Source organism: Rhinopithecus bieti, unplaced genomic scaffold (genome assembly GCF_001698545.2).
Source record: "Rhinopithecus bieti isolate Rb0 unplaced genomic scaffold, ASM169854v2 scaffold_18353, whole genome shotgun sequence".
Classification (NCBI taxonomy): Eukaryota; Metazoa; Chordata; class Mammalia; order Primates; family Cercopithecidae; genus Rhinopithecus; species Rhinopithecus bieti.
In genome coordinates, this window is record NW_016809465.1 from 52,013 (window position 1) to 75,551 (window position 23,539).

The 23,539-nt window shown below is 40.6% G+C and overlaps 1 protein-coding gene across 1 annotated transcript in view; it reads right to left on the reverse strand.

Annotated features, from left to right (window-relative positions):
* Positions 1-23,539, reverse strand: part of PLD1 (phospholipase D1) — a gene marked incomplete at its 3' end in the record, with an annotated part of 205,359 nt that overhangs the window by 49,181 nt on the left and 132,639 nt on the right. Inside the window, exons 16-19 of the mRNA XM_017889473.1 lie at positions 23,355-23,468; positions 13,415-13,543; positions 12,287-12,405; positions 10,102-10,215 (exon numbers count right to left, since the gene is read on the reverse strand). Of these exons, the coding sequence (XP_017744962.1) occupies positions 10,102-10,215; positions 12,287-12,405; positions 13,415-13,543; positions 23,355-23,468 (476 nt within the window). The remainder of the gene's footprint in view (positions 1-10,101; positions 10,216-12,286; positions 12,406-13,414; positions 13,544-23,354; positions 23,469-23,539) is intronic.

Here is a 23,539-nt window from a genome sequence, read left to right on the forward strand (position 1 = left end):
ATAAACTCATTCACATAAGATACACATGAGGAGAATTATGTCGATGTCAGCTTGCATATGAAGTCTAATAGTTTCAGAGTGACTTTCTGGACAGCTGGGTTAAGAGGCAATTCTTGAAAGCAGGTGCACTGGGGAAGAAATCTGAGGTTGATCCTCAATGGCTTTCATGGAAGGGGATGCCTGAAGGTCACATATTTGCCATTTTTTCTGTGAAGGATAATGGTAAATGTTTCTCTATCTGTAGGCGTTTAAGTATTTAAAATATGTAAAGCTTCAAGCCAAAAGAAGACCATTTTATGGCCAGGGGTGGTGGCTCATGCCTGTAATCCCAGCACTTTGGGAGGCCAAGGTGGGCAGATCAACTGAGGTCAGGAGTTCGAGACCAGCCTGGCCAACATGGCGAAATCCCATCTTTACTAAAAATACAAAAATTAGCTGGGCATGATGGTGCGTGCCTGTAATCCCAGCTACTTGGGAGGCTGAGACTGGAGAATTGCTTGAACCCAGGAGGCGGAGATTGCAGTGAGCCAAGATCACACCATTGCACTCCAGCCTGGGTGCCAAGAGTGAAACTGCATCTTAAAAGAAAAAAAAAGACCATTTTACGTATCAGCCCATGGGAGAGCATAAGAAAAAGTGGAGGGGGCTCCCTGATGCCTATAAAACCATTGAGTATGAGGGGTTTCCTACCTCCCGAGGGGCTTCAGCATCATCTATCCCATTGCCTGAGTCCAATCCCATATCCTTCACTCACAATAAAAACTCATTAATAAAAAAAGTCATCATTTGCGGCTAAACTTGAAACATATCTTTCCAGCAACACGGAAGAAAATCACTTGGGATCGTTATTCATTTACTACTATTCTAATTAGTTAAAATCTCCCTATCACCACAAGAAAAATGGGAAATATGAATTTCCTTCTTGCTCTGCCTAGACCATTGAACCGCAGACAGGGAACCCCGAGGTTATATAAAAATCAACTTAACTGCTTTAAATGCTTGATGGCCTAGAAAGTTTTATCAACAGTCAAATAAGTCAAACCTATTGTAATAGTCCGTTTTCATGTGGCTAATAAAGACCTACCAGAGACTGGGTAATTTATAAAGGAAAGAGGTTTAATGGACTCACAGCTCCACATGGCTGGGGAGGCCTCACAATCATGGCAGAAGATGAAGGAAGAGAAAAGGAACATCTTACATGGCAGCAGGTAAGAGGGCATGAGCAGGTGAACTCCCCTTTATAAAATCATCAGATCTCATGAGACTTACTCACTATCATGAGAACAGCATGGGAAAGAACTACCCCCATAATTCAATTACCTCCCACTGGTCCCTCCCATGACATGTGGGGATTATTACAATTCAAGGTGAGATTGGGTGGAAACACAGAGCCAAAACATATGACCCATTTTGATTGATTTCCTTTTGTTTTATTTTTTCACCTTTTCCATTGCCACTGAGATTTCCCTTTATTTTAAGTTTAAGATTTACTCTCTTCATTTTCTTCACTGACTTCACTAACTTGTCTTGCATTTCTGTTTTAAACCAATGTAACTGAGTTAACCCTCAAACTGTTCCCTCACATGCAAAAATATAGCTTATCTTTACTGTCCCAAATGTGCTGGGAATCAAATCTAACCCATACTTTTCAAACCACAAATGTGAAAACATAATTTTAAAATATATAAAAATGGCATATTTCTGATTTTATGGTTTAGCCTCAAAGCTGTAACTTGGACTAGTCATTTTCCTCTGTGCTATGTCTTATTTTGTAACCTAAAATATAGCCTTCTCTTTAGCCACAATCCCTAATCACCTTCCATCCTACGGGCCCAAGTCAAATGTATGGATTTTTGGATTAAATAACGGAAATTTCTTTCTGAAGGAAAAACCTTTGGATCTTTCTTAGTGTTTGTTCCAAATTCCCTTCCTTTCTCTCACTATAATGCTTTTATTCCCTATAAATTCAGCACATCTATGAATTCCTTTTTATTTCCCTGAGATTCCAAGTCAATCATGGAACAAAGATTGTTTAGGACAAAAGCACTTTTAAATGTTCCACAAGCAGAGGCCAACTGTGTAGAAGCTCACAAGTGGTATGTGTTGGGGAGAGAAAGGAATCCTCTGATTGTTGGGCCTTTTCCTTCCAGTCTGTACTGAGAACAGCAGGCAACGAGCATCACCAAACTGACCTAGTTCAAGAACCTGTCTCATCTTATCAAGCTCTTTCTTTTCATAGCCACTTTTCTAGTTGAGTGTCAGCCACTCATATCACAGTGTGTGGTTATTTACATAAGATGATTCCTTTCCTGAACAAAAGAGAAAAGTTAATCTTGAAGCTGAAGGACAGAAAGAAAAGATAATTATTGAAGAATAGGACTTAAAGTGAAAGAAGTCCTAGGAAACACAGTATTAGTTGGGTGCTGTTGGGAGCCAGAAATAAGCAAAAGGAGAGTTTGGGATGGATTTGGGGCTGTGGCAACAGAAGGTGACACCCAAAGACAAATACGACATGAAGCTTTGCTCTGCTAGAGCCCCAGTGGTTACAACCATCTTTGTCTTACTGGAAACAGTATCCATGGCTAATTAACCTCAGGCACTGAAGCCAAACTGCTTAGAAGCAAGTCATCCCTACCACTTACTGTTTTTTTTTTTTTTTTTTTTTTGAGATGGAGTCTCTGACTCCCAGGATGGAGTACAATGGTGTGATCTCAGCTCACTGCAACCTCCGCCTCCCAGGTTCAAGCAATTCTCTTGCCTCAGCCTCCTGAGTTGTTGGGACTATAGGCCCATGCCACCATGCCCAGCTAATTTTTGTATTTTTAGTGGAGATGGGGTTTCAATATATTGGCCAGGCTGGTTTCGAACTCCTGACGTCAGGTGATCCACCGCCTTGGCCTCCCAAAGTGTTGGGATTACAGGCATGAGCCACTGTACCAGACCCCCACTAGTTACTGTTATTTCAACCTCTCACAGTCTTAGTTTCCTCGTCTGTAGAAACAGGTTGCACAGGAGTTTAGTTTACAGACTGCTGAATGTATATGAGATAATCCACAAAGGGTTAACACAGTGCCAAGCACATAGCAAATGCTCTGTTCATATCAGCTCTTCCAGCCAAGACCCACAGTAACACTCACAAATGTGTTAGTCCATGAAGGCCTGGCCCATACGTGGAAAACAACTCCCAAGGTAAATAACTTCCATGGAAATGGACAAAGTGGATTCCTTTTACCCCCACCTGCTCACTTTATTCTTCACCTATCTACTTTATTCTCTCACGCCATTCTGCAATACAAAACATTTTTCTGTCCTTTCAGATCTAACAGATCCTTTAGAATATCTTTTAGACATTTATTCCAAGTGTGAAAACAATTTTTTTCAGTGGTATAATTCGGATGTTATTTATACTTTCTTGAAAATTTTCATTTTTTTCCTTTCTCTCTCCCTCTCTCCTTTTTCCCTTTCCTCTTTTCTTTCTCATTCTTTCTTCCTTCCCTTCTTTGTTCCTCCCTCCCTTCCTTCTTTCCTTCTTTTCCCTCAAAGAGGACTGAAGACTCGATTCCAGTAGAGTTATTTCCATATAGGCAGGAATTCTCAGCACAATTGTCCAAGGAAAGGTTTCTATTAGGAGCTTTAAAAAGATTCCCATGTGTTGACCCCATGTTGATGCCGACATGGCATTCAGCATTTTCTTTCACCTTAACAGACATGTCAAATATCCTCTGTCTTTATAACGTATCTTAAATGCCATTAAGACCATTCTGAAACCAAGTTTGTTCTAGTTCCTTCACCTTCTCTGTGCAGAAGCAGTTTCAGAACCATCTCTCCCACTTCCTCCTGCTACCCATGACTTTTCCTGCCATTTCTTCTCTGAGTGCTCTTGGCAGGCTTCTGAGAAGGCCCAGCACTGAGGGGTAACACCCAAGATTATTTTAAAAGTATAGTGGAAGCTGCTGAAGTCAGCTATCAGGTCTGGATGACTTTTTCAGAAGCAGCAATTCGTGCTGGTGGGCAGGCATCCACACTGCCTGTCGCAGCTCCCTTCTCCCTGGTTGGCTGTGTCTCCCCTCTGTGGAACTGCCAGTGGTGTGTGACCAATGTTTCTGTATTAAAAAAATTAGCAACTAAGTGCCCTTCTCCAGACGAAAGAATAACTTGAATTTTATCTATTATTTACTTTATTATGTCAAATACTCTTTCTCCCCATTCCAATAGATTTATGGCATAAAAATTTCTATCTAGAACTAGCCTGGTGACCTACCCAGAGAAATGTTAACTTCTTTGTTGCAAACTATTTTTTTTGTTTTTTACACGAGTTTTGCTCTGTCATCTAGGCTGGAGTGCAGTGGTGTAATCTCGGCTCACTGCAACCTCCACCTCCTGGGTTCAAGCGATTCTCCTGCCTCAGCCTCTCAAGTAGCTGTGATTACAGGCATGTGCCATAACGCCCAGCTAATTTTTGTATTTTTAGTAGAGATGGGGTTTCGCCATGTTGGCCAGGCTGGTCTCGAACTCCTGACCTCAAGTAATCCACCCACCTCAGCCTCCCAAAGTGCTGGGATTACAGGCCTCAGCCACTGCGCCTGGCCTGTTGCAAACTTTTGAAACACTAGGGAAAGCATGAAGGCTATTTTTGATGGAACTCAAACTGGTATACTCTTCTAAATGCTTTGCATGTATTAATTTAACCATCACCACAATCCTATGAGACAGATACTGTCACTTATGTTTTTTAAATGAATGGAACATGCTGAAGAGTGAAGTAATTTTCCCAAAGTTACACAGCTCATATGTCACAGAGCTGAGATGTTAACACAGTCTGGCTCTAGAATCTATCCCTTAATTGCTACCTTATATTTTTCTTCACAATTAAATAAGCTTGTGGCTTCTAAGTTACATTATGAACAATCAGCTATGTTAAAATCTTGTTCTCACTCATATGTGGGGGCTTAAAAAGTCAATCTCATGCAAGAAGATAGTAGAATGATAGAAACTAGAGGCTGAGAAGGGTGTGTGTAGGGGGGTACAGGGAATAGGGTGGAGATAAAGAGAGGCTGGTTAATGGGTACAAACATAGTTAGAAGGAATAAGTTCTAGTATTCAATAGCAGAGTAGGTTGACTATAGTTAACAACAGTGTGTTGATATTTCAAAAGAGCTGGACGAGAGGACATGAAATGTTCCAAACACATAGAAATAACAAAAGATTTGAGATGATGACACTCCAAATACCCTGACTTGATCATTACACAGTCTGCATGTCACAAAATATCACATGTACCCCACCAACACGTACAATTACCATGTATCAATAACAATTAAAAATAAACAAAAAATCAAAAAACACATTTCCTTCTTAGTATTGCTATAATAACTATGTTAAAAGCTATGCAAACAACAATAATCCTGAGGAAAAATTTTATTACATTTCTCAACGAGTAACAGTCATTTGGCTACTGTCGTGATAGCTGAGATCGAAAGGTTTGAGAATGTGACAACAAACCCTTTAAAAATTAAATAGCCTCCCACACAGCCAGGTCCCTGTCTCCTTGCTCCTTCTGGATTTTTTTGAAAGACTAGAGATTGGACTAGACTACCACTCTTGCCCTCTAAGCACCATACATTCACAGCTTGAAAAACCAGTGTCAGAAAAGATAAATAACGATTCCAGCCAGTAAACAGTGTGAAGAAAGTGAAACAACGTCATGATCACAACTTTACAGAAAAGGAGAAATGTAGGGGGATAATGTTTTGTTCGTTCATCCGTTTGTTTGTTTTCAAGTTTCTGGCCATCTCAGACTTTCCTGTCTTCAAAAAGATATACTTCCTGGCTACCTTCACTATTTTTACCCTACAGTTAGTTCAGCATTTCTGAAAAACATCTACTACAAACCAGGAGGGCTCCAGGTTTTGCTAGGTGTCACACTTTGAAAACTAGGGGAGGCCTCTTTAACAAAATCAATGCAGACTTACAAATATAAAACTGGGAACAGGTCTAGAAAAGGCCTGGGCGGCTGAGGGTCCTAAAGCTAAGCAAGGGCCTGAAGCTGCAAGGAATATGAGTTCCTGAAGTGAGCAATTCATTCCCTACTCACAGCCTTAACTCCAGTCAGTCTGTAGGAGATTTTACTTTAGGCACTGAGATGGCAAAGAGTTATAGATATAGCAGGTTTTCAGGACCAGAGGAGTAAAATAAATTATAATCTTATAATCTTGGAATTTAAGAGTTCATCAGTGATGTCCTATTTTCTTAACTCTTATCCTTCCTTTTAATTTTTGTCCTATTTATCACTGCCATATGATTAAATGTATCTATGATGTTTTAATTTGCTTACATATTTTCCTTTTCTTTCAAAAAACCATAGAAACAAGTTTAAAGATCAAGGTACAAATTCTGAGCAAAGGCTTCTATTTCTATGTAGTGATAAATGTCATTCTACCTACTTTACAAATTAAGAAGTATATCTTGGTGGCCATTTGAGTTTTATTTTGTGAGGGATCATAGCTATAGCAGAAGGATTAAATAGACAGTCATTAACACTTATACTTTGAATGACACCTCATGTATGAAAGACGATGAATGAAAATTTTCCCTTTAAATGTCTGAAGGGACTCAGATCAGATTCACACCAAACATAAGGCTTTCAGATGACAAAACTGGACTCAGGGAGGGGGAATGGCATGCTGAGGCCACATGCTGCTGTACAGTCTTCATATCACACCACCTTGTGTGCTTTTATGATTTGTTAGTGTTAAAATGCATTTTATTATATTTAGCTGGATATTTCCAGCAGCACTGCCTAGCGACACTTTTATATACTCATTTTATACACCCATTATCATGCTGCAAAATTTATAGTACCCAGAACGAGATGTACTACAGGAGCTACCCGAGTCCTTTGGTGATCTCAATTAGTGCCCCGGCCCATCAGTCATGACACAGTTCCTATGGTTCTTTGGAGACTTTGTGACACTAAACTAATTATCTTTAACTTTTTCCTCTGTCCTAAATTTTCAGTTAGTTCCTAGTTGTGATGTCCCTTTGTCTCTTTCCTCAAATATATCTCCTATTTGTCCCTTCTCTTCATTTCTAGTTTAGAACTTAATTATACGTCAGAATTACCGTAACAGCCTCTTCACTTGTTCCCTTGCTCTCATTCTCTCTCTAGTCTACTAAGTTCTTCACGTGTATAAACTTTTGGTCTCAAGGTATTTGTTTGGAAAGATGGAAACAGATAAGAATGCATAAAACAAGAGATTCTCTGTCAAATAAGCTTGGGAAATGCTCATATCATATTCCCTCTTAGTGGTTTTATAATACACTGTAGCATAACAAAGGTGCTAAGGAGACCTGTTTTAAAAAAGTCTACAAAGCCTTTTCTGTCCATAGAAATCTTTGTGGAATAGTTATCAGCATCTCATAGATAAATTCAGTTTGGAAAACTCTCTCCTTAATCTTCATAGAACATTCATGTATCATGCTTCTTGCCCAATTTAAAAAAAAAACGCATCCAAAGTTTCACTAGGGCGGCTTCCAGTACGCAGGTCCAAATTCAGCCTAGGCAGCAGCTCCAGCGGGCAGCACTCCAGGGTGCCCGCCCACCCCGCCCGCCACGCCCCGCCCGCGGCCTTATGCCATCTAACTTCATCAGTGCCTCTCTTAGAGGGAATGGGTTACTGTAGTCAGTCCTCGTGTCTTCTGAGCAAGCAGGATTATTCCTTAGAGTGGACACCCAGTTCTGTCGCTCTGGATTTCCAAACTCATAGCATGCTGGTCCTTACTTTCACACCAACATTTACTCAGAGACCGTATCTTGCACTGTTAACTGAATTGTTCATCTCAGCTATCTCTCCCCAGCTAACTAAGTTTCCAGAGGCAGAGAACTCTTTTGCTGTCTGCCCCCTTGACACCCAAGTGTGCTTTGATGACTTCACCATGCAAACGGACAACACTTAGTAAACATATGTTGGCTGAATAAATGAATGAATGAATGAATGAATAAGCTTTGTTAAATATCCTTGGCTTTGTAGATTTCTGAATCCAGGTCACCTGAACATATGAGGGATTAACATATGAGCTTATCAGATCTAGTCTCATTTCTTTTATTTTTTATTTTTATTTATTTATTTTTTTTTCGAGACAGTCTCACTCTGTTGCCCAGGCTGGAGTGCATGGGTGCAATCAAGGCTCACTGCAGTCCCCACCTCCTGGGCTCAAGCAATCCTCCCGCTTTAGCCTCCTAGGTAGCTGGGACCACAAGCATGTGCCACCATGCCTGGCTAATTTTCAAAACTTTTGTAGAGATGGGGTCTCACTATGTTGCCCAGGCTGGTCTTGGACTCCTAGGCTCAAGCAATCCTCCTGCCTTGGCCTCCCAAAGTGCTGGGATTCTAAGCGTGTTCCACCACACCCAATCTAGTGTCATTTCTCACACAACATCAGTGATGTAGAAAAAGTGAACAAAGAGAAGCATTTTATAGAGTATCTATCGACCTCACCAGACAGCAGGATGAGACTATGTGAGTCAGGACTTCACCAACAGTGAAGTGGAAAATATATGCATATGCAAAACTTTCTTCATTGATTACAAAAATACTTAATTCCCAGCAATCCATTTTCAACAGATACTTATTAACATCAGCTAACTTTGATAAATTGACCATGACGTCAATAATAATGCAAGTTCAAATCTTAAATTCTTATTTTCCTATCAACAAGTTTCTTATTTTATATTCTAGCATGGGTAATTTTTTCTCCTCCACGTAGAATAAAATTAAACAGGTTCATAAAATATTCATCAGCTTACATATAAATCATAGCTATCTATGCCTCTGAGTTTAAATTAGTTTTCTTTTTAGCCTGGGATGACTAGTATTTGCTGCTGATATTTCTCTCAAGCGGTTTCTCTTTTTTTTTTTTTGAAACAGTCTTACTCTGTCGCCCAGGCTGGAGTGCAGTGGCGCAGTCTTGGCTCACTGCAGCCTCTGCCTCCTGGGTTCAAGCGATTCTCCTGCCTCAGCCTCCCGAGTAGCTGGGATTACAGGCGCATGTCACCACGCCCAGCTAATTTCTTGTTTTTAGTAGAGACAGGGTTGGCCAGGCTGGTTGCGAACTCCTGACCTCAGGTGATCCACCTGCCTCGGCGTTCCAAAGTGCTAGGATTACAGGCGGGAGCCACTGTGCCTGGCTTTAAAAAAAAAAATGTTCTATTATTTGATCTACAGTCTGAAATGTCTGATTTCTTATATACACATACCTCCAATTGCACACGATGCAAAATAACTGATTTAGGCACTTCATTTATACAAGCATGTTCCCTAGGATCCATGTCTGCATTATATAGTCCCTACTGATGATATGTAGCAGTAGCAGGCTGCTGGACTTTACTTAAACAATTCTTCTGATGTCCATAGTGATGACTTCAAACAAAAGGCAACGCCACAGGTGGCCCATCCTACTTCTGTCCCCACATGATCTCAAGATATTTGAGCTGTAGTTGGTAAAGGAAGCAGATTGGGTAACACTGGACTAGACTAGGATTTCAAGGTCCACCTCTGTTGATAACCAGCTGGCCGGCCCTAGATAGGCCTCAGAGCCCCACGAGGTCTGAATTTATTGTAGTTTGAGATGGTTAAACTGGATGTGGTAAACTGTTGTGACTCTATTAAGAAAAATCCTTATTCCATTAAAAGGGCCTCTAGAAGACATTTGGTTAATCAGGAACTAAAATTAGATTGAACTACAACTAGCTTCCTAGCTGCTAAGTTTCAGCCACATTCCTGGTGCTTAGTCAGTATCAGGTCCAGGTTTACTGGGAATCACATTGCTAGGGTCACTTCAGAAGGAATTACAGGAATAGCCTTTCCTTGGCTGTGGCCTTTTCTAAGGACATGCATTTATTATATTTATAAGAGTTTTAAAAAGAGACTGGACTGAATCCATTTAACACAGGAAATCTAATACTAAGTGTTAAAAGGTCCATTTAGTTTTGCCTTAGAAAAGCAGTCATTGAAAAACCTGAAGCCAATGTAACAGGCCCTTGGTCCAATAACAGTAATTTTACTCGGTAGCATTTTGTCAAAAAGAAAAGCCAGAACTTACCTGTACGTTAGCATGGACAGACCCAGGTACTTGATATCTCAGCTCATGGGCTGTTGTTTGAGACTTTGGAAGCAGAAAAGGATAAGAAAGGGACCGATATTTTGATTTCATAATCTAAAATAAAGAAAAAGGGATAAAAAATATTCAAATGAGAAAAAAGATTCATTCTCTCTACTTTGTGATTATAAAATAAATTTATGGCGGGGCGCAGTGGCTCACACCTGTAATCCCAGCACTTTAGGAGGCCAAGGAGTGGGGATCACCTGAGGTCAGGAGTTCAAGATCAGCCTGGCCAACACGGTGAAACCTCCATCTCTACTAAAAATGCAAAAATTAGCCAGGCATGGTGGCGGGCACCTATAATCCCAGCAACTCAGGAGGCTGAGTCAGGAGAATCACTTGAACCTGGGAGGCAGGGGTTGCAACGAGTTGAGATTTCACCATTGCACTCCAGCCTGGGTGACAAGAGTGAAGAGCGAATCTCCATCTCAAAAAAAAAAAAAAAAGAAATTCAGGTTAATTTGAAAAGGAAAAGAAAGATGTTAATGGACATTTCTAAAGTGAAGGGCTACAGATTATTTGTGTTTGTTTTCTATTTCTCATAGTCCTGTTTTTACCTTTTGTAGGGGACATATTGTTTTATATTTATAAAGACAGGTTAAATATAATCTGTAGTTATAGGAGTTTATAATTGCAAAACTGAGACTATTGTTTTATAAACTAATTTTTTACTGATTATGTTCTAGATATCTTGCCACAGCAATATAGTGGGATATCATTATTTTTAATAACTTCATAGTAAAATGGTATAAAAGAATCATTTAACAAATTCCTATTAGTAAGGATTTCTGTTATTTCTAATTTTATTTGAATTATTAGAAGTCATATCAAAATAAATTACCGTATTGGATTATGGCTTTAGTTTGAATACCTGGAAATAGTTTTTCTGGATCAAAGATTGCATACTTTAAAAAAGACTTATTGGTGTTGTGCCAATTGATCCTCCCTGGGGCAGCGTGTATGAGCACACCACAAAAACCACTCCAAACCTAACTACAGGTATTAGCAGAGATTTTTATCTTTGCCAGTACAGCAGGTTAAAAGTAACACCCCATTTATCAATCCATCTCCCCTAAATTTTGTTAAAAAATTTCCATTAGAATGTCCACTAAATTTTATAATCCTCACGTGAATGAAAACAAAGTGAGAGTCTAAGTGGTTGATAAAACTAAATTCTTTTTCAAAATCACCAAGGGGAATCACGCCTCATTATCACTTCAAGTAAATAAAGTGAAACTTTAATAACACCTGAATATGTACCTTCTTTTTTTTTTTTTTTGAGACCAAGTTTCGCTCTGTCGCCCATGCTGGAGTGCAATGGCATTCTCTCGGCTCACTGCAATCTCAGCGTCCTGGGTTCAAGTGATTCTCCTGCCTCAGCCTCCAGAACAGCTGAGATTACAGGCACCCATCACCACGCCCAGCTAATTTTTGTATTTTAGTAGAGACGGGGTTTCACCATGTTGGTCAGGCCAGTCTCGAACTCCTGACTTCAGGTGATCCACCCGCCTAGGCCTCCCAAAGTGCTGGGATTATGGTCGTGAGCCACCGAGCCTGACCTGAATGATATGTACTTAACTTATGAATGTTAGGTTTGAATGTTAGGTCAAGTTCTTACAAATAATGAGGACACAATCTGGAGAAAAGGAAAATGGCCCCACCTTCTTAATATTGCTTGGTTTGCTCAGAACCAGCTCTCAGAATCCTGTACCAATATAAACCCATTGCAATTCCAGGATTGGACGGGACTTTAAAGCTCAAGCCCTCTCATCTAAACAAGGCTCCCATCCTGCTATAACAGCCCTGCAAATGACTACCGAGCCCGGGCTACCAAATGCTTGGTCAACACTGTGTCCAAGGTATTAACAAAATTAAAATCAGGACCCACACAGCAGCACCTATCCCTAGGCACTCTGAATTGTCTATGGTGTGGACATTCAGAAATGTTTCCCTCTTTTCTTGCCCAGATGCCCAGGCACCCTGACATCAATGCAGCCAACAGCAGAGCGGTGACACAGTTGTGGCCACGACAATCTCTTCTTGCCAACAGCCTCCTCTGAACCTCTTCTCTAGTTAGGCCTGCCTCTCTTCATGTGGATAAATCATGATAGCAATATCCAAGTACTTTCGTGAAGTTCCAGCGCTGGATGAAGTGACGTGCCACATCACGAGCCGCCTTCCCGTGGACTGCAGAGGCAATGTCATGCCAGGGCATCCGGGGCATGGAGTACCTGTCAATGAAATCTGCCCAGGTGCACCAGGCAAGGATCAGTCATTAACTTCCGTGCTGGGGCAGAGGCTCTCTGACTCCAACTACCATACTAAAAGGAAACGTGGGTTAGTGCTCACTAGGTACATATTTCTTGGTTTGCACAGAACAACATTTTTATAATCAAGGGAAACAGATTTCACATGCAGGGACATAGCCTCCCAGACACCTCCCCAAATATGTTTCCATTTCACTTAGGATTAGATAATCACTAGACATGGCAAGATGTGAGTTGGTACAAATTATCTAAAGCTGTGTGTTTGATATTATATTTTTAATTTTTTATCCTGTTGAAACAATGGCAGGCAATGCCATCTCTATCTCCTCTTAAACATATAAACCCAGTGATAATCTGAAAATATGCCAGTCTCATTTTGGAAATGCAGGAAATAAGCAGAATAGAAGATGATCAAAGGGAGCCTACCATTTCCTGAAAAATTACTGATTATTACCCCAAAAATGTGCCTATAACAAATCTGGAGGTTTCAGATAGTTCAGCTCTATTTCGTGTTCTTTTTCTTAACAAGAAAAGTTTTGCCGGTACGCGGTGGCTCAAGCCTGTATCCCAGCACTTTGGGAGGCCAGACGGCGGATCACGAGTTCAAGGAGATCGAGACCATCCTGGCTAACAGGTGAAACCCCGTCTCTTACTAAAAATACAAAAAAAACTAGCCGGGCGAAGTGGCGGGACGCCCTGTAGTCCCAGCTACTCGGAGGTGAGGCAGAGAGAATGGCGTAACCCGGGAGGCGGAGCTTGCAGTGAGCTGAGATCCGGCCACTGCACTTCCAGCCCCAGGCGACAGAGTGAGGACTCTGCTCAAAAAAAAAAAAAAAAAAAAAAAAAAAAAAAAGAAATTTTAAAATATTTTTCAAAATAAACAGAAGCAAAACAAAAGTCATTTAGATCATGCACGTGTGTACTTGTTGAGATGCTCAAAGGTAAAAGACAAAATATAACCAGCACCCCACCATCATAATACTCACCAGCAAAAGGTTTATCAAGTTGAACCCAGTCTTTGAAGACGAAATTGCAGTAGTCCTTTCCATGCCAGAATCTGGTTTCCCCATGCAACTCTCCCACACCTGTCTGTAAACTGCGGATGGACCCGGTATCTGTGAATGCAGCAAGACCCCCTCAGGGACTGTTGTTCAGGGGGATCCCAGAAAGGGAGGCTCAACTCTCATTTATTAAACACGTAAAAGCTTCTTAATTTCTTAAGATATCACTAGGGTGGCATATGTCCATTGTATTAGAGGCTGTGAGCTAACAAGGTTTTACAGTCCTTACAAGTTTACTTTTAGTGGGCAACTAGGGCTATAACAAGATTCATCATCAAACAATGAAATTTGACCTCAGGCAGTTGAGTAACTTATTCCCACCACCTACCAGATCACTGGAAGAACTGATCACAGAATTAACTGTGAATAAAGAACTCACAAGGTGGCACTATGAGAGAGCAGTAAAGCTGTTGGGGGGCTTTAGGGGGTAGACGGGGAGGGGCGGGGGGGCAGGTGGAGAAACCTGAGACGCAGAGGCAATAAAGATACCATGCCACTTCTTTTTCCTCAACCAACATGGTGCACACCTGATGCATAATTCTTTTGCATTGAAGCAAGAACTTCAAATTTACAGATAGCCCATGTTCCAGCCCTGGAATTAACTAGCTAAGTGACACTGAGCTTCAACTTTTTAGATCATAAGTCCATTATGCATCAAATGAAGAATTTGGCCTAGATAACAGCTAAAATCTGTTGCGCTTTAACATTTATATACTTCAAATCATAGATGGCATTTCTAAAAAATACGGCAACAACAGATGAAAGCTTATGATATAGGTACAAAAGCAGCAATCTATTGTAGCATTTCACAAAGAACTATGCTGAGACCATTGACTTAAGGCTAAATACGAAGACAATGAAGTAAAAAGATTAGCAGAATTACAAATCACAAATGCAGCGCTTGGCACAAAAGAGGCATTTAACAAATAGACACTGAATGCAAAAATATGTGTTGAATGAATAAATGGTACTGCTTGCAGTAGCCAGTGAGAGGGCTGCACTGGTCCCGCCACCAACACACTGTCCCAGAACTGTCTTTGTAAAATGCACTCTTTGCTTAAAACCCTGGAAGGTTCACATACTGCCTACAGGAAGTTCAAGTCCTAAGGGCTTAGTATGCATAGAAGGCTCTTCCCAAAGTGGTGCCAAACTCTTTCCAGCCCTTGTTTTTCCCCACCCAACCCCAGGCCCCATGTAAAGCACATGTTTCACTGTATTTTAACAGGTGTGGTCTGCCATGTCTCCATGCAGTCGGCCCATTATTACTTCTCCCTGAAATGCTCCTTTCTCCCTCTTGGCCTGGTATCCTAATCATCCTTCAAGAGCCACATTAGCTGTCACCTGCTCTAGAGAGACCTCCCAGCTCCCTGTAAGGAAGAGGCAGTCACTAGCACTACTGTCATCCCATTAACAACTGCCCCAACACCTTTAACTCTGTGACGCAATTGTATCAGGTTCCCGCCCTCCATCAATGCCTCACCAGTCTATAAACTCTTTGGGAGTGGGAACCAAATCTCCTCACTGCCAGTACCGCCAAGCATCCAGGCAATCAATAAATATTTGCAGAACAAATGTTTTTATGTAATCACCACACACAATGCTAATATTCTATCTCAAACTGAATCATTAACCTTCCAAAGGCTATTGAAATTTTCTATAGAAGAAAAATGACTTAAAATGCCATGGATTAGCAAAATGAAATCATGTTAAAAATAGACTTCTGTTGACTTCTCCCAGTGATTTATTTTCCTGCTGTATAAGACTGAAAGACCAAAGTGCAGGTAGGCCTGTTTGCTCATCTACAGGCTCTTTGTTGTTAACATGCACTTTGTAAAAAGAAAAACAGAGGGTGAGAAAAGAAACAAAAGGGACCAAAAATGAGATAAATAATATTTCAAATTCCAAATATAAAAAATACATACACAATTTGCTTTCATCAGTTGCAAAACTCTAAGCTGAGGCTTTACATAAACGCACATACACTCATTTAAAAATTAACTTTCATCTAACAACTAGTTATGATAAGGAATATAAAGGAAATTCTTAGTCTCAGGAAATTATCTTGGTACTAATTGAATTCAACCTGCTCATAATTCAAATTTGTTTTGTTTTGGCTATGGCCTAAAAACTATTCCACATAAATTAGGGTCCTTCTCAGTACAAATGAACTCTTAAGGCAATAGAGCCAAATATTAGTTCCTGTGAAAACACGGCTCAGAATTGCATGAGCATGGATGAGCAGGTCGAGAGGACTTCTGATGTCAACAATGCTGATCCAAGGGGGTCTCATTAGGTTGCTATCTGGCTCCCAAATGATTTCATAATTGCACCTGTCTTATCTTTTGGCACAGATTTGTCATGCCAATCTTCTGCATCCTCCTCTGTCAGTGGCTCAGATTCTGGCTGCTAAAGTTTATGAGAAGGGGGTCTTCTTGCTCCTTGCCTGGTATCCTCTGGTCTTGCCACATCCTCCTCCTTTTCTTCTTTTGTTTTCATCTCTTGCCTTCCAGGTCTCCATTGTTCTACCATTTCTTCAGCCTACGCCTCTTGTTCTTCTTTCCTAGCTCCTCCTCACTAACAAGGTTTCCCCTTTCTCCTGTCTTTCTTTTCTTTCCTTTTTTTCTTTTTTTCTCTCTCTCTCTCTTTTTTTTTTTTTTTTTGAGACTGGAGTGCAGTGGCATGATCTCTGCTTACTGCAACCTCCGCCTCCCGGGTTCAAGTGTTCAAGCAATTATCCTGCCTCAGCCTCCCGAGTAGCTGGGATTACAGGCACACGCCACCACGCCCAGCTAATTATTGTATTTTTAGTAGAGACAGGGTTTCACATGTTGGCCAGGCTGGTCTCGAACTCCTGACCTTGTGATCCGCCCATCTCAGCCTCCCAAAGTGCTGGGATTACAGGTGTGAGCCACCACGCCTGGCCTCTCCCATCTTTTTCTATACAATTTCTAAACGTGCACCTGCAAGCTTGGCCTCTGTTTTGGACTCCAGATCTAAGGTCACTTCCAGTGCGTCACTTGACATTGTTTACCTAGTTCCCACCAGAACTTTAAAATTATGTCTGACACTAAAATCATTATCATTCCATAAAATCAAGTCTTTCCTTGAGATTTCTGCTGAGTATAGTAACTCAAGCTCAAACCTCTGAATCATCTTTGGCTCCTTTATTCTTCACGGACTTCTCCACCCACCTTCCCATGGCTTCCCAGATCATGATGCCTTTGGAAAAAGGTTCTCCCATTTACTTCATTCTTGAACTCACTGACACAACCTTGTCAGACTCCCTGTGTCTCTATTATAAATGCTATAAAGCCTCACCCTTAATTGCTCCCTGCCCCTAGGGATTTTCCAACATTTAATGGAAGAGGTGCAATGTCTCAGTTTGATTTTCAAAGTCCTCCGTAAACTGGTACAGATATATCCCACCAGCTCAATCTGCACAAATTAGCCCTTAACCACAATTCCAAAACTCCACAAGTTCTAACAATTCAAATGTTTTTTCATAGCTGATTTTCACAGCTCATTTCATAGCTCCCAGGTCAGCAAAACCTGGCCTGAACTGACAAGAGGTTATTTATTATCTTTATTGATCCCACTTGGTGTTGCACAAACATAAATGGTTTTCCTACATTCCAGGTATTTCCTGGATGCTGCTGGGAGGGTAACATAGTAGAGGGTATAGGTATTGTATTACCTTTCTAAAATCCAGAACTTTCTGATTTCTGAAATCTGATTCCAAAGATTTTGTATGAGAGATTATAGACCTATACGTATCTACCATATTCTACACTCAGGTCTGAGATGCTGAAATAAATACTTTTGCATTTCCTATATCTGTGTCTTAAGATGTAGTATCTACCTAAAATGCCTGTTTTTCTACTTTTTTAGTCTCTACCTACTGAATTTCTACATATGTTCAAGGCCAGTTCCAATACAGGCACTCAACAAGTTATATTTTTAAAAATATTTTGGTTTTCAAAATTTTTTGGGATTTAGAATTGTTGTTAAGGGTTTGTAGACCTGTATGTCATCTGTGGATCAATGATGACTCTTGCAGTAGGAGTATCTTCCCTCAATGAATGACTAAAATATTAGGTTTGTAAAATATTTAAAACTCATGCTCACCTATTAGATAATAAGCTATTTAACAGCACAAAATGAATCTTATACATCCTATCCATTGCATTCCTAAGAACAGTTTAGAAACAGCTTAATATTATCCCTTATGACTAGACACTCAAATGTGAAAAGCCTGTCTCAACTAAATTGCAAAAATAATTTTTCCCTCACTTAAACATCAGCACACAGTTGCTGAATAGCATTAGGAGAAACACCTAATGTAGATGACGGGTTGATGGGTGCAGCAAACCACCGTGGCACGTGTATACCTATGTAACGAACCTGCATGTTCTACACATGTATCCCAGTACTTAAAGTATAATAAATAAATAAATAAGAGGAATAAAATTCAACACTTTAAAAATAGTATCAAGCAAAATTCTCCCTCTTACAACATAATTCTGAATGAAAAAAAAAAACGTGAAAATGGCTGAGTGATTTTGAAAACATATATTACAGATATGATTCCTAACCACGTTTTCAGTGCAGTTTTCTATATAAAACCCATAGTGATGTTCACTCCACACTGATTTCTGTATGACACCAGGGAGGTTTAATAGGAGCCCAATTCAACATGGTCATGTGCAGTCAAGTGAAATTGATATTGCAGAGAGGCTAACTCTCTTTGCATTCTCAGGACAAGGAAGTCATTAACTCAAGTTCATATTCAGTTCTAAATTTCTAACGAAGAGTCACTCCATGCTTAATTTGTTTTACAAGGCAACCTGAGTTTTTAAGGTTTTACATGATTTAAATTTAGTGCCTTGCTCTTTAAACTTCCTTCATTATTTTTAGTAGAACTTTATTTATTTATTTTTTGAAACAAGTTCAGAGGGACTCCAATATTTAAAACAGATACAAGTGGGATTGTTCTGGTTGAAGAGGTACCAAAAGCAGTGGGAGGGTCCTGGGGCTCACCTACCTCAATGTTCTCCTCAAAGCCTTTTAGGAACTCCAGGATCCAAGGAATCGAGTTTGGAAAGCACTGCTCTAGAAGGACCCCACTATCCTTTGGCTTTTCTTTTGAGGTAAACAAATTGTTCTCATTTTAAAAAATTAAATTTGTATTTAAATTTGATTATAAAAGTAAAATGAAAACAGTACCAACAATGTGGGAAAAAAATAAATCACCTCAAGCTCCATTTTCCTAACAAAGATAGCATCATTGAACGTCCTTTGTCAGCTGCCTTCAGGAACATATCTTGACACAGTGGCAACTGTCCTCAAACTTTCCTTGCTCTTCCCATAACCATCTCAATTCAGTTCACGGAAACTCCATCTTTCCAGTGGGGCCAAAGATTTGGAGTCCTCTCCATCTCTCACATCTCATATCTAGTTCATCGGCAAATGCTGTCAGCTCGACCCTCAAAATATATTCATAACCTGCACAGTCACCATTTGCCACCCTGATCTGCTCTGAAGAATGATCCTTGGAAAATGTAAGTCAGCCCTTGCCTACCCTTTGCTCAAGACCATGCGATGACTTCCTGTCTCACTCAGGGTCAAAATCTTACAGTGGTCTTCAAGACCTCACATAATCCACCCGGCCTACCTCTCTGATTTTGTTCTTATCATCCTCTCCTAGCCCACTTCACTACAGCCGTATTCCTGGAACACACCTGTCCCCTCTGCCTCATGGCCTTTCCTATTTGCTATTCCTTCTGTCAGAAACACCCTCTCTCAGACAGTTTCTTATCCTCATTCTTCTCCTTTAGATGTCAGTTAAAAACTAACCTCATGAGAGACGTATTCTCTGACCAGCCTTTACAAAATAGTAACTTCTCCTGTGCCCTTCCTCCCTTATCATGCTCAACTATTCTCCATAATTATCACCACCTGATATAATGTGTTTGACCCTCTATTTGTACACACAGTTCTCATCCTTACCACCCAACTACTTAACTGCACTTCATCTGCTTTATTCACTACACCTCTAGAACCTAGAATAGTGATTGGTATATAATAGAAACTCAATAAATACTTATTTAATTAAATAAATAAATCTTCTATGTTTATTTTTGTATCCCCAATTACAGTTTTAATCATTGCCCAGTTCCATCAAAGAGATGAACCATTTGTTACCATTCGTTATGTTCTTCACCATTTCCCTACTCTTTGATGTTTAGGTTGTTCTCTCTCTCTCTATCTCTCTTTGTCTCTCAACAATGCTGCACTAGACATATATTCAGTGTATCAGTGATTGGTTGTAAACAGATGTCAAGGGTACTTTTCATCAGCAACAGAAAACCATACACATGTATGATCAGTGTCTCAGATCACCCCTGTGGATATCACCCCTCTCAACCTGCGGTAGGTGTGAGTTACTTACTGGACTCAGCACTTCACTCACACCTTTTCCACTTGCTCTCAATCCTATTGTCAGCAACACTATCAGTCATAATTCAGATCTATAATCTTCAGGGTTGGCAATCTCATTTCCTCCACTTCATTTTTAACTTCAGTAATAAAGCAGCAAAGTTATACATTGAAATGATAAGGCACTACCTGGAGCTGTTTCCAACCCTTTATCTCTAATATCTGCCACTGCATGCACTCCTGGCTTCCTGGATTTCCCAGAGGCCTCCTACTTCCCAGGACTTTGAAGCGTTGTCAAGCACAGGAATTAATGGGAGTTGTCCCCGAATCCACACACACATCCAGTACTAGCTGTATGCTAAATAAGAATGTCTCCCCATATTTGTTCTCTATTTTATTTTTTATTTTTATTTTNATCTATAATCTTCAGGGTTGGCAATCTCATTTCCTCCACTTCATTTTTAACTTCAGTAATAAAGCAGCAAAGTTATACATTGAAATGATAAGGCACTACCTGGAGCTGTTTCCAACCCTTTATCTCTAATATCTGCCACTGCATGCACTCCTGGCTTCCTGGATTTCCCAGAGGCCTCCTACTTCCCAGGACTTTGAAGCGTTGTCAAGCACAGGAATTAATGGGAGTTGTCCCCGAATCCACACACACATCCAGTACTAGCTGTATGCTAAATAAGAATGTCTCCCCATATTTGTTCTCTATTTTTATTTTTTATTTTTATTTTTATTTTTTGAGATGGAGTCTCGCTCTGTCGCCCAGGCTGGAGGGCAGTGGCCGGATCTCAGCTCACTGCAAGCTCCGCCTCTCCGGTTTACGCCATTCTCCTGCCTCAGCCTCCCGAGTAGCTGGGACTACAGGCCCCTGCCACCTCGCCCGGCTAGTTTTTTTGTATTTTTTTAGTAGAGACGGGATTTCACAGTGTTAGCCAGGATGGTCTTGATCTCCTGATCTCGTGATCCACCCGTCTCGGCCTCCCAAAGTGCTGGGATTACAGGCTTGAGCCATTTATTTTTATTTTATTTTTTTATTTTTTTATTTTTTTTTACTATTTTTTTTTTATTATACTTTAAGTTCTAGGGTACATGTGCATAACGTGCAGGTTTGTTACATATGTATATTTGTGCCATGTTGGTGTGCTGCACCCATCAACTCGTCAGCACCCATCAATTCATCATTTATATCATGTATAACTCCCCAGTGCAATCCCTCCCCCCTCCCCATGATAGGCCCCAGTGTGTGATGTTCCCCTTCCCGAGTCCAAGTTTCCTCATTGTTCAGTTCCCACCTATGAGTGAGAACATGAGGTTATTTTTATTTTTTAAAAATTTAAAAATTGTTTTTGTGTGTGTGAGAAAGGGTCTCCCTCTGTCACCCAGGCTGGAGTGCAGTGGCATGATCTCAGCTCACTGCAATCTCTGCCTTGCAGGCTCCAGCAATTCTCCCGCCTCAGCTTCTGGAAAAGCTGGGACGAGAGATGCAGGCCACCACGCTCAGCTAATTTTTTGTAGAGATGGGGTTTCACTACATTGCCCAAGATGGTCTTGAATTCCTGGGCTCAAGCAATCCTCCTGCCTCCGCCTCCCAAAGTGCTGGGATTACAGGTGTGAGTCACCGTCCCTGGCCTCTTCTCCATTTTTAAATGTATATTGATGCTGTTATGATTTATAAAACATAAACTTATTTAACAGTTACATTGAAGTTTTAGTTCATTGTGTGTAGTTGATTACTGCATTTTTTAAAATGCAGGGTAGCTGGACCAAACTTGTCCAACCCATAGCCTATGGGCCACATGCAGCCCGGGATGGCTTTGAATGTGGCCCAACACAAATACACAAACTTTCTTAAAACATTATAATTTTTTCGCAACTTTTTTTTTAGCTTATCAGCTATCATTAGTGTTGGTATATTTTATGTGTGGCCCAAGACAATTCTTCTTCTTCCAATGTGGCCCAGGGAAGCCAAAAGATTGGACACCCCTGCCCTAGGTGAAAGAATGCTGGGAATCCCTACTCAAAGTCCAGCATAATTTTTCTGGTTCATTAGCACCTGCAAGCCACAGGTGACTCACATTCAGGCATGTGTGCTAGACTGTGACTCTCATCTGCTAAACAGTACATGAGAGCCCTGGCCTTAGGTTCTAGCCAAAAAAGTATAACATAGTGATCTTCATTTCTGCTAGATCACAAGTCTTAATCATGGGCACTGGGAGGATGATAAATTGGAACGCCATTGGGCAGGACATGTATCATCTCTAACCCTGAATGTCTTCATCTGTAAAAAGAAGATGACAATATTACTACTAAGCACTGCAAGTACTCAGGGCAGTGATGGATACAGTCTGCATAAAATAAATGTTAGCCTATGATTTTACTAGCGTCATTTATTATGATTACTTATCTCCATATCTGACCAGTGGCCAAATGCTTCTTTATTCCCACCACAAGTGAAACTTATTAGTCATTCATTAATTCCTCGAGTATCTGGAGTATCTTCTTACCAATGGCTATCAGATTGTGATTTTCTGAAAATTCACATAGCATGACACAACACATCCACCCAAAGGCCTTCAAGATTTTTAACTGACCAGGTGCGGTGGCTCATATCTGTAATCCCAGCACTTTGGGAGGCCGAGGTGGGCGGATTGCTTGAGGTCAGGGGTTCAACACAAGCCTGGCCAACATGGCAAAACCCCATCTCTACTAAAAGTATAAAAATTAGCCAGGCACGGTCATGCCCGCCTGTAATCCCAGTTAGGGATTACTCAGGAGGCTGAGGCAGGAGAATCGCTAAAACCCAGGAGGCGGAGGTTGCAGTGAGCCAAGATGGCCCTACTGCATTGCAGCCTGGGTGACAGGCAAGACTCTATCTCAAAAAAAAAAAAAAAAATTAACCAAATAAAATTCCAACTCCCAAATGTGAATGTCATATATCTTCCTAGTCTTATACCAAAAACTGCATCTTGGCCAAATAATGCATTTTACACAATCTGAAAACAGTTGCTGCTTTCCCATTCCGGCACCTTTGCTCAACTCACCTCCCTCGCAATGACTTCCCATCACCTACCCCAATTATTTCCAGGTCTAACCCAAATGTCCCCTCCTCAAAAAGTCTTTCTGGACCATCAGAGAGGAATTCCTCCCACCTTCCATAGAACGTCCACAACACTATTGAATTGCATGTGCCATGCATTTTCTCTTATTAGGTCTGTTTTGTCTTTGCTGCTATAAGTTCTTGGGGAGTAGGGATCTTGGATACTACAGGATGCTTTGCATAGAGCAGGCTCTCAATAATATATGTAGCATAAAAACTGCAAACAGAAAGCCAATCTGGAAACACATTCACTATGCCCATGCAGCAGACAGCACAACCAAAGCTCAAGCCTAAGGGAGTTCTGCCACTTCACAAATCACTTACCAGCATTAGGTCTAGTGAGTCCTTGCTCAGACTCACTGGATGGGCGAAAGAGTTTGAAGTGGGGTTTTAAACCATGGATTAAATTGTGATGACTTCTATAGTGATTAAAACAACCTAGAGAAATTGAGAATTTTTTTTTTTATAAAGAAATACAGATATCAAATTTTCTAAACTGGAAAGCAAGG